At 47.2% G+C, this 12,027-nt stretch overlaps 1 protein-coding gene across 4 annotated transcripts in view; it reads right to left on the bottom strand.

The window, feature by feature from the left end:
* plcb1l (phospholipase C beta 1-like) overlaps positions 1–12,027 on the bottom strand; it is a 106,491-nt gene that overhangs the window by 44,367 nt on the left and 50,097 nt on the right. For all 4 annotated transcript variants that reach the window (XR_011102789.1, XM_068708987.1, XM_068708989.1 and 1 more), the window contains exons 4-8: positions 6,512–6,652; positions 6,152–6,231; positions 3,784–3,837; positions 1,780–1,855; positions 267–367 (exon numbers count right to left, since the gene is read on the bottom strand). Coding sequence is in view for 3 of the 4 variants with exons in the window: in XM_068708987.1 (XP_068565088.1) it covers positions 267–367; positions 1,780–1,855; positions 3,784–3,837; positions 6,152–6,231; positions 6,512–6,652 (452 nt within the window). In the remaining variant the exon portion in view is untranslated. The remainder of the gene's footprint in view (positions 1–266; positions 368–1,779; positions 1,856–3,783; positions 3,838–6,151; positions 6,232–6,511; positions 6,653–12,027) is intronic.

Below are 12,027 nucleotides of genomic sequence, written 5' to 3' on the forward strand. Positions count from 1 at the left end.
CAGATGGCTGTGAAAAAAACCCCAATATTAAATGAATCGCTCTCACATTGTTTCGAGTTTTTCCAAATAACCTTTTGTCTAAACTAATGAATTAATGCATTCTTTTGAGGTTGAAACACATGATTACTTCCTGACAGACTTTTGTTAAACTTCTTTTTATTAGTTTTCTTTCTATTACACGTCTTACCGTCTTCCTCTCCCTCCCACATACTCGACATACTTTTTTTTAAAAGGCAAATATAACTGAGGGGAAACAAGGTTCTTACACGTCGGAGAAGATGTGGTCCAGGTCGGACCGGGGACAGATGTTGGCCAGGAACATGTTGTAGACCTCTGGAGTGAAATCCTCCTGGGGAATGGAGTCGTTCTGCAGCAGACAACAGCAACATGGTCACACACTTACACGGTCTACGCATACACAAACATCCTGTACTACACAAATCACGGGGCCGAGGCTGTCCTTGTGGACAGAGGAGGAACTACAAATCTATAGCGTCAAAGTTGGATGATGCAGCTGCAAGGATGGGTCTTTCTATGTGCACAAGTCAAGACATGTCTTTCATCCTATGGGATGTTTTTCTACAGATGACCCAAACCTTTAAAGTCTCCCTCTGGAAGCCTTTAAACGCATATAAACTTCAAAATGCAAATAATTAACCAGAAACGACTGCCTGCATTTTGAACCTACGGGCTTTAATTAAGCATATAAAATAACCTGTGGCCCAGGGCTCTCGATACAGAGCTATCAGAGCCAAACGGGTCCGATAAAGACACTGTGCACTCAGCAGCAGGCGACAGCATCGTGCCAGCAAGAAGCAGAGCAGAACCAAATACTGGAAGAGATGAGGAAGGACGCACAGAGAGAGAGAGAGAGAGAGAGAGAGAGAGAGGGGGGAGAGATGGAGGTCAAGCCTTGCCAAAACTCAGCGAGTCATTCTGAAGGCCTCGGTGCGAGCTCCCTTGTGTATGCGCTTTTCCCTGAGTGTGTGTGTGTGTGTGTGTGTGTGTGTGTGTGTGTGTGTGTGTGTGTGTGTGTGTGTGTTTGAGGGATTAACAGCACTACCGTTTAGCTGTAATTAACTTGCACGTTGGAACAACAGCAAATCCCACCAGACCGTCGTACGGCAACACGTTCTTACCTCCTGCTCTCCCTCTGCTAATTACTGTATGTATAGCTTGTTCTGTGTGTGTGTGTGTGTGTGTGTGTGTGCGTGTGCGTGTGTGTTTCTAATTCTTGTGTGTGCATGTATTCTAAAGCCATTCATTACAGCTACGGTGTGTCTCCTCTACTGTAGGTGCATATGTTTCGGCTCGTGTACAGAACTGCATTAAACAGCATTTTCACACATGTTAACATGCAAATTGCTACTGCTGGAATACAGAGATTGTTGGCTGTGTTGTGGGGCTGTTTGGACGCCCATGCGTGGCGGGGCAGCTACTCTCTAGTGATATGTGTGAGAAGTAAAGATAACACAGCTTTTGTCATCTCTATTGCTCCCGCTGGGTCTACTTGTTCCATTACAACCAAGGCTAAATGAGTTCTGAGTGGGAAGTCATGCGGACATCCAGAAAATTTGACTAGACAAATGAGCGAAGCATCAATCGGCGGCTGTTTCGGGAGAATAAAGAACGAGCTGAACGGTGAGAGGACAGCCTGATGGATGGATGGAGAGGATGAAAGAGCGTGGAGGACGAGATAAGAGGGAGAGACAGAGGGGACGGACAGGAGCCGGTTCAGAGACGTGAGAGGGAGAGATATTCAGTATTTCGGTGTCTTACTCTGACAGAAGGAAGGTTACAGTTTTCCAGCGCCGTCTCCACTCGCTTCCTGTCTGCTGAGAACATCCTGAAGATACTGCGGGGGGGGGCACACACACACACACACACACACACACACACACACACACACACACACACAAAAAAACACACACCCGCATGAGTAATCACAGAAAATGCCACACAGAACAGCGATGATCCTCTGTGTCATACTGGTGAATTCATCGCGGCTTCTAATTGATACTTATTAAGGACATCCTGTGAGAAAGTTCTGTCGCAGCAAACAGTGAAAAAGATGGAAGGAAAAACAATAAACTAATTAGGAGACAATACAACCGAAAACTAGCAGGGAAAATGACAAAATACGAGACAAAGAAAACGGCAAGATGAAAAATGAAACTGTAAAATACGCAGAAAGCAAAAAGAATCGAAATAGAGACAATGTGGGGAAAAAGTGAACTAATTCAGTTTAATACAACAGCCCTGCAATAAATGCTTTATTCATGAATGTTGTGTTATATTTTTGCACAGCTCCTGGGTCTATTATTCTGTGTAGTTTGGAGGCTGTAGGTTCTGGTGCCGTTGATTTGTATTTCATTATACCGAGAGGCGTTTCTATAATATTTACACACACGCTGTAAAGAGCATACAGTAGCATTCGCTTAATGAACTTGTTCCATTGTAAATGGGACAGTGAGAATGTGAATACTGCTGTTCAACACTGTCTCATCTCCAGATGGCAAAAACCATATGTAAGTGACAACGTTTGCAATCCTTCATAAAAAGACGACATCAGCCCAGACATGCTGGCAAAGACGAGCACATAACTGTCTATTGTTGTCATCGCTTATTATTATGATCATTACCATTGTAATGACCTGTCATTGCCGTTATCACATTTCTTAGACAGTCAACACATCCCATCTCTCCGGTCGCAAAACTGTTTCCACAACACAGGAGTGTGTGTGTGTGTGTGTGTGTGTGTGTGTGTGTGTGTGATTGGGATCCTGTGAAAGCGCCTCATCACTTCAGCTGTGACACTGTGTATTTTTGAGATATCCCACTGTGTTTTTGATTTTTTTTCTATTTATCTTTGGAGTTACACGGCGTTCTCTGGACGTTGCCTCAGCCGTCATTCCGAGTTTAAAGGGAGACTTCCTGTGCGGTTGGACGACTGTCCTGTTGGTCTTCTGCACGCAGACAATAAACCAGGTTTACTGCTACGAACTGTTTGGATCTGTTTCCGTCGGCCGCAGACTGTTTTAATTACATGCGGAGGTATTCCTGTGCAGACCCATGAGTGCGTACTGTACACTCAGTGGGAGAGCAGAGTCAAGCTGACATTAGTCAAGCTGACATGTCCTCCCAGCTAGGAGGTTAATTCCCTAAACGGCAAGGAGTGTCTCTCTGCCTCTCTGCGTTGACACCCACTGTTTTACTCTGCGGCTCTGAAGGAGGTTATCGCAGAGGTTCACTGTTGTCTGCCTGAAAAGCTCAACTTGACTAATGGAGACAGAGGGAGCTGGATTTTCAATGAGCCGACGACAAAACTCCCAGATAAGTGAAATTCATGAAAGGAAATTCTCACACACTTTGGCAGTTTTGAGCTGAAGTTAGTGACAGATATAAATGGGGTTTTCTAAGGGCATCCAACACACACACACACACACACACACACACACACACACACACACACACACACACACACACACACACACACACAAGTGTGCACATGCACAAACCATAAGTGTAGGCTCTTTAAATGTAGAAAAAGGGGACAATAATGGAGCGAATTTTTACCGCAGAGCCGAAGAAGAAAAAGGCGGCGTTGTTACGACAGACTGCAGCGGTACCATATTCTAATAAAAGCAAACATATACACAGAGAATGCGTGTCTACCGAGGCGTGTGCATGATCATAGTAATGAGAAAAGGCAGAGGAAGCTACGCATTGATCAAAAGAGCGGAGAGGCGGCTGGGGAGAGGAGGATGAGTCAGAGAGACTTACTTCTTGACGGGGATTCGCCCCTCAGGGTTGAGCTGCAGCTTCAGCCGAGTGTATCTGCATCGGACAAGAGCACAAACACACACCTCACACAACACGAATCAACAATTTGTCTGTGTGAGTAATGTATTTGCTCACATTTTAATTGATGTGTGTGTGCTCGCTTGAGTTCACATGTGCGACACACACACACACACACACAAACATTCGTCACGTCTGTCTGCGAGCGAGCGTGCGTCAGTTCACAGCGCACACGCACGCTTGTGTCTCCGCAACTCTGAGCACGCCATGAATATTCGGGCCGCGTTTAGGTGACATGTTCGATCGGCTAATGCCTGGAAGTCTCGCAGTGGCGGCACGGAGCCGTGCGGCAGCAGCAACACAACACACGGGCAGCGCAGCCTGGGCTATAAATAGCTTCGCTGCAACAGGAGCCGTCATTACAGGCTGGGCTTTAAGTGGCTGCTGGCTAATAATTAATATCCATTACGGTGTCCACTTCATAGGGCAGGCCGGGTGCCATGGGCAAAGTCACCGATGACTGTAATGGTTAACGGGGGCAAAACTGGCTTTGAAAAAAAATGTTGGCAGGGAAAGGTCAAGTTGACAATATTTGATCACTGAAGCTATCTGAAGTGAGGAAGGAAGGGAGCAGTGGGTTTCTCAATGCCCTCGTCGCCTTACAACTCCCTGTATTATTCATTAAGACAGGAAAACAGATCACTTGCATCTGTCTCTGTTTTGCTCTCACCACTTTCTCTCTCCTCACCACTATCCCTTTTCTGGGTAATGCTGAGCCAAGGTGAGGTCACTATTCATTCACCTGCAGTCAGTCACACACAAAGAGCTATTTTTGAACAGCCTCACTTTTGCTTTTTTTTTTTTTTTTTGGGTATGGGATGAAATGCTAAGCATAGAACTACAAAGCACAGACAGGTGAAGTGTTCTCGCCCGGTCACAGGTCATCCCGTTGTAAAGCACGCCGTTCACTAAGGCGAGCGTTTTTTTTCCAAGGAGCGGCCTCAGCCGAACGCCATCGATCTCAAAAGAACATCTTGCAGCAAGCAGCCACTGTTTTATTTCCTGTTGCTGGGAACATTGCCTGTGCACCTACCTACTTACCCCCCCATCCCCCAACATCAACAGAGATGATGCTGTAGTAGCGGTATGACAAAGAATTGCCTTATTGGTAAGCGAGCGGTGCACCAAAACAACAACTGCTGCTGCGAGCAACCAGCGTGACTGCGAAACCTGCTCTGTTCGGTTCTATTCATCTCTCTGTGTACTTTGTGGTCGATGGCAACTTTTATTGTCTCATAAGTCAATTAGACTCCTCGGGGGTGCGAGTTAGTGGCTTCTGTTTACTGATAAACATCAAGACGGCTGGGAGTTGTCACCGAGCACAGCGCACGGCATATTCTCTCAACGCGGCAGATTCATTTTTTTTTTTTTAGCTTCGCTCAGTCACTCAGCGCTCGCATAAATCAGCTGTGAGCCATAGGTCAGCGTGTGTGTGTGTGTGTTCCCGATTGGATCGATACGAGCGCGGAGCTGTTGGCCGTTAGACTCAGTTATTGCACTGGATCACAGGTGGTGTGAGCGGCGATTGATGACAACTGTCTCCACTGGACAAAGAGCCATCGATGAGGACTCGGGCTGATTTATGAAAGAGTCTGGAGCCAAAGGGACAGTGACTCCTCTTTAACATTTTGACTCCACCTCAGTTTCGGGCCTCTTTAAGGATCTGTCATCACGTTATCAATGCAGGAGGAATATAGGCTTCCTTTACGAAGGCGCACTCACGCTGTCACACGCGCACCACTGCACCGAGAAGCCGAGTCGGGTTCACGAACTTATACATATTCCCAGCTGTTTTATTTATCCTCCTTCGTCCTTCCTGTCGGTTTTCTCTCTCCATTGATGTGAGGTGAAATGACCTTTATAAACTCAAACCCCCAGGCGGCCTTGTGGGAGCTGTGAAAAGCAACCTCCTGTTTGTGTGTGTGTGTGTGTGTGTGTGTGTGTGAGTGCAGTGCAGTGCAGCCCACCTTGGTGTGCTCATGTAGGTGTCTGTGTGTGTGTGTGTGTGTGTGTGTGTGTGTGCTGCAGGGTTTGTGATGTTTTACTGCCTGCTCTGCGCAGTTATGTGCGCGTTACAAATATGTTCTTGCTTGCATTTGTAAGTTAACAAGCATTATTGCATTGTCTGTCTCTTTTACACAAGATGCCTCGTATGCTTCCCCTGCTGCTTCTGTTTATGTAAAGTATAAAGCAAAGAACATACCTGATGTGAGGCATCTCATGCGGTGACTGACGTTTTTTTGTTTTTCATATTATTTCATATTACATCGTTTGTGTGCGGATGACCTACGCTTTTTCCAGGCAGTCCTCTCTGGACATGTTCTGTACCAAGAGGTTGGATGCCAGGTTGAACAGCTCCTCTGCCCATTCCTGCAGTCACAAAGAAACACACACACACACACACACACACACACACACACACACACACACACACACACACACACACATATACAGAGTCAAGTGCAAACCAAAGTGCTGAGAGGTTGGAATGTGGTGGTCTGATAGTACTGTTGGCAATAAGTGAAGACGTTAGCTCGCTGATAATGTCCACTTGGATTCGGAAACACGTCGTTTGGTGAAACATTTCCACGAACACCAAACGGAGCACCTCATGAATTGTTCTGTTGTTGCTCTTGTGCAGAATATTTACCTTCGCCGTCTCCTCCTGGAAGGCCATGAAGTTCAGGTAGGTGATGTTGACCATGTCGGGGCCGCTCACCACCGTCAGCATCCTGTTCTCCATCTTCCCCGCCAGTGTGCTAACGTCCAGCTGCTCGCGCAGCTTGGCCTCCTGAACAACGACACACAAACCGATGAAAGTCAGCAAAGTAAAAGTTTCATTTTGATATGTCAAAAAAACAGCTTCTACAGTAAACCAGCCCCAGCTTTACAACAATGGAATACAGTTCTGCTTCCAAAACCTGGCAGCACAAAAAAAAAAAAAAGGCAAATGACACAAAACAGACGCTTTGTTTCAAGGAAGTGAGAGACGTCTCAGTGTCACGGGTTTGTGTGGTTTAATGTTGCTTTACAAGAAGCCCTCTGAATGCACTGAACTGAAGCGAGACCCGCCAGTATTTGGGAGTTAGCACCTTGTCTGCCAGCTGATTTATGTGATTAATGAGAGGTCAGCCGTCTGGGGCCGGCGTGTGTGAGGAGCGAGGTGAGGCGCCGCGGCCCCGGCCTCAGTCATATGAAGACAGCAAACAAGGTGGGTAAAGCAGCGCTGCGATAGAAGACATTTCAAGTGTAAACTAATCAAAAAGGAGGCCGGAGGTTCGTACCGATACGAAAGGAACGCCACTGGTGAGCTTTCTGGTAGAATATGGAGACTTTTTTTCAAAGCACAGATGGGCACTAAATATCTGCAGGTGATTTATGGGGCTATTTAGTATAAATGACCCCAATAAAACTCTCCAAATCCTGGGAGCTTAGTGGTTTTCAAACACCGCTTTCCAGCTTGTTTTCAGTTTGGGAAACGTCCTCCCGATCTTACAAAATTCACAGTTTAACTGCGGAGCGCGGCGCGAGGAAGAGCAGCCAATGCACAGCGATGCCTCGTGACCAGGTACGACCAGAGGACGCACATCATTTAGGAGATCCCACGAGGACGCTGCGTTTGCTCGAAGGACGCTTTTAACACAACGCGTTTACAAGTACTGCAAATTCATTAGAGGGAACGATCTTCACCGCGAGCGATGCACTTTTCATATTGAATACAACTTTAATTCCAGGTCTTCATCAAAATAAATTCAGCGGGTTAAATGAGCCCGTTGTAACCAAACAGCGGCGGAGAACAACTGTGGAGGAATTTGCATTCAGCGAAGGTAACTGTCTGAGGAAAAACCAAACCAAACAAATTTGAGCAAATACACATTTAAGCAGCTCATCTTTGGTGCGCTTGGTATGAAAAAAAACAACAAACTAGCCTCTGAGGCGCAGGAGAGGAATAACAATGATCTGTTTCTCTCCTTTGCGGCCCAGTGCGCAAGCAGCATACAAAACGGTTTTCTTCCGGCTTAATTAACACAACAACAAAAAAAAAAAAAAGCCCTGTAAAGGATTTTGCAGTGAAAGCAAATGAGCTCCCACTAATTTAACCAATCAAACAAAGAGCATTGTGTCCTGTGTCACACTGATAAATGTCCTCTACACGTCCCTCACGTCCCTCACGTCCCCCAATCAAATTGTGCGGCTTAGCGGCGCCCATTATTATCATGCTGAACTTATCTGAGGCAATGCATTTTCCCCCCCCGAGTGAAGAATCTCTCCCCTCTGACAGTTTTAATGGCAGCAGAGAGCCACTTTCAAAACATACGCCTCGCTAGAAGAGAAGGCATAACTCTCCATACGGCACACAAATGACTCCCAGTGTTGTAAGGTTAGAGTTGCGAGACGCTGGGCTTGACCGCCAATCAATTGAACCCAGAGTGCTGATTTGAATGGGGATCCGTCAGCGTCCACTTACGTAATCTGAATGGCACCAGCCCCATCAATCAAAGCATAAAAAAAAGCCGCTTTCAATTTGCTAAAACACACAATGCCCAAGGAACCTTTGAGGGATGCTTTGGCATGCTGCCTGAAGATGAAGGGCTCCTGAGAAGAGACGAGACGACAGCAAGATGCATATTTCATCCATGACAGCGCGTGAACGTCAATATGATTTGGTACTGATTTGACGCTACATGTAGCCATTAGCCGAACATACAGCTCTCCATCTCTCCTTCTACGCAGCCGAGCAGTCACAGCACATCAAACGGAGAAACATCGGCAGTCATGATGGAGGAAGGGACTCAGTCGGAGAGAAACGAGCTGATGTCGGGGGGGGGGGGCCTGCTGGAGAGGAGGAGGAGGAGGAGGAGGAGGAGGAGAAGTGAAAAGAAAAAGAAGCAAAGCCATGAAAAGAGAAGAACCGGAGAGATGAGAGGAGTGGGCTCGGCCATGTGAGTGAAATGCAATTTGTGCTGGTGCATTGTGGGAGCCGTTGGAGGCATGCCTGAGGACCCAGCCACCACATAGATGGGAGGCTTAGAGCCAAGCAGCCTAAAAGTTGGATGTGATTTGGGATGACGGCGTGGTCGGAGCAAGAGGATACTTCACAGTCTTTGACCGCTCGTGTGAACGGCTGCTGTCGCGCGCGCGTGTGTGCGTGTGTGTGTGTGTGTGTGTGTGTGTGTGTGTGTGTGTGTGTGTGTGTGTGTGCGTGTGTTCATTCGGGCATACATGGCGCACGTTAGCAGCTGCAGTGTGTCGGCGCCGGAGCTCTTCGCAGTCACTTAGCATTCAGGTGAAGCAGCAGCCCCGTCGAAATGCACAGAGCTCCTCTTCCTGCCTCGGTTCCGTCACGAGGCCCCCGCCTGTCATCAGCTGTGCACTCGAACCGCGTCGCGCTTGTGTTGGGGCCCGCGAGGGAAAAGGATTCAGATTGGCAGAGGCTGGGCCGGCCGCGCCTCAGGTCGTTAAACCTGCAGCACGGCACATGTCTACACTCAAACGCGCGCCAGCTAGGACGCAAATGCACGGTGGGAATACATCGAGATGCACACACCATCGTGTGTGTGTGTGTGTGTGTGTGTGTGTGTGTGTGTGTGTGTGTGTGTGTGGGCATAAACACACACACACACACACACACACACAGGGACATCGCATCAAAGGAAATGTCAATATGAATGATTGATGTTGGCCCAACTACCCACACACACATGCCACTCAGCACTTTGACGTGCTGCACCACAGATGTTGATGCCAGGAATGGAAAAACCTGAACCGACCCAACAGAGCTTCACTTTAAAGAGAAGGAAGGATTGGTGGCAATATTTCTTTCTTTTTTTTTTAATCATGAAGCGTTTCAATTTGCCGCCGGCGACAAGTTGAAATAATTGATTAGGTGTCAAGGACGGCTGCTTTAATAAGTGAACGGCGCCTCGTTTTTTAAGGAAGGTGCTGCCGGTGTACAAATCGATGTCACAGACACTTCAGGGGAACTTTCTTCAACCCTTCCGTAATGTGCCAACTCTCGCAAGACGCACAGTTCACAGAGCAGTGTGCTGTAAAGAAAAAAGAAGAAAAGAAAAGAAAAGCCATCTTGGTTGGCATCTTGAGGATGGCTGCACTTTCGCTGACCCTGCCCAGGCTGTGCAGTTTGCAGCAGTTGATGCTACATTTTCTTTTAAAGCCTCTGGAAGAGGGTGTTTAAGAAGCACAGAGCTTCATTTTCACCGGGGGTTTGAGATTATTGGGGACTCAAATATTAAAATATAGTATAATTTATACAAGCTACATTTAGCAGTTGGAGCCCGATGCAAACAGTCAGACGCTATCATCGCCTGCCGCGCATCGCCTCATGTGACCTCGCACTTTTACTCGCTCCTCATGAATTGCTAATCCCGTCGTCCAACGAATCGCCCAATTACGGACCCCTCGACCCCGGAGAGCCGCAGGTAGAGATAAACATAACCTCCGGAGGGTTAGGAAGTCATAAAGGACTTCACGTCGGTATTCAAAGGAGAGGCATGTTAACGCGTGGAGCCGTGACACCGCGGGTTTCTCCCGCTGCTGGCTCGCCCGGTTAACTAACAGAGCGGCAAGACGCTGCTGGTGGGGGCAGAAAAGAGCCTCGGGCGTTTGGAAGGAAATTATGGGATATCAAGCTGTGGGTGTGGGTGGGGGTGGGGGTGGGGGGTGTGGGGGGGTGATGTGCTCATTCTGCCACACAAATACCGTGCAGACGAGCGTTTTTCTCATTTTTACACACCCATGTGTGGGAACAGATTTGTAGTGGTGGCTGGATTTAGTCAATTACCTTTATGTCATTGTGTGAAGGGGTTTGTTCAAGTGTGTTTTGTGTGTGTGTGTGTGTGTGTTTGTGCGTGCCCATTTGCCGTTACATGTGCTTTCTTGTTTATCAGCCAGTGTATGAGTCACAGAGTCTACGGAGCATTTCACCCTCAGCAGAGCTAATCCTAAAACGACTCCGTCTCCCGGCGATGCAGTCATTTATTTAAGAGGGTCACGCTGCATCTGCAAGAGCATGTTTTAAACATTAGCCTGCATCATAACTTACACACACACACACACACACACACACACACACACACACACACACACACACACACAGAGGGCATTGAAACATTAGAAGAAAGACGGCCAAGCGAAAGTTGTTTCCCGCAAAATGAGCCTTCCTCATCATGCGCACGCACGGCCGCCAGAATGTAGACGTCCTATTCTACCGCGTACGGATACCTGGAGTTACAGTCTGAGTAAACACACACACACACACTGTATCAGTGGATGTATTTGCGCTGCACTGCACACGGAGATATCGGTGGTAAAGATGTCTGCCTTCTCTCTCCAGTGTAATGAGAAATCATGGCCGGGTCACTCAAGTTAAACCACAGACCTTGTTGTGAGCAGTTTCATGTAGGAGCCGTGGTAGAGAGAAAAATATGTATTTTAGTGTCAAATGTCAGCAAAACATACACGATCTCAGCACAGTGTGATTATATACTGTGTGTGTATATGAAAACAAATATCTGTTCCTTATACATCTTTGATTGGATCCTCTATGTAGTCCTCTTTGTGTCTAAAGAAGTTGGTAAAAAAAGCTCGGTCGGATGGGAATCGATGATCTTTAAATATCTGTTTTGTTGCCTAATCCCGTAGTTTATGTCTCGCACACCGACCAATCACTGCTCACGCTCGCTCATAATATCCTTGCTGTCGTTGGATCGGGGCTGTCAATCAAGACATCAGCTGTTTAGATCAGCCGGTCTCCTCTATCCAATAGCACGACGAACATCGTTACATCGTTAGCCTGTCATCTAGCTGCCGTCTCTCTTTTTTAGATACGGTTTTAGCACGTTGATGCTGCTGTTACGTATCCCTCCACCTCCCCATCACCGCCCAGTTTCATCATCTCGCCCCTCCATTACAAATCTCCCTGTAGAGTCAAAGACCGCCATCACTGTTGCTCTCTGTGTCGAGAATGACCGTTGTTTGTCGGATGGCGTCCAGCCTACGGTTGTACTCTTTACTTTCTTGTCTCTCTTAGTCACTTAGAATAACATTGTGTCTGATATTGTTCACTTTTTCATTTGTTTCGTGAGTCTTTGTTCAAACGATGCATCTCAAGAAGTTTATTCCAAAAATAATACATTTCTTCATGGA

This window comes from Cebidichthys violaceus, unplaced genomic scaffold, assembly GCF_023349555.1.
Source record: "Cebidichthys violaceus isolate CVI_PGR_0920_01 unplaced genomic scaffold, fCebVio1.0.p SCAF_14, whole genome shotgun sequence".
In the NCBI taxonomy this organism is placed as follows: Eukaryota; Metazoa; Chordata; class Actinopteri; order Perciformes; family Stichaeidae; genus Cebidichthys; species Cebidichthys violaceus.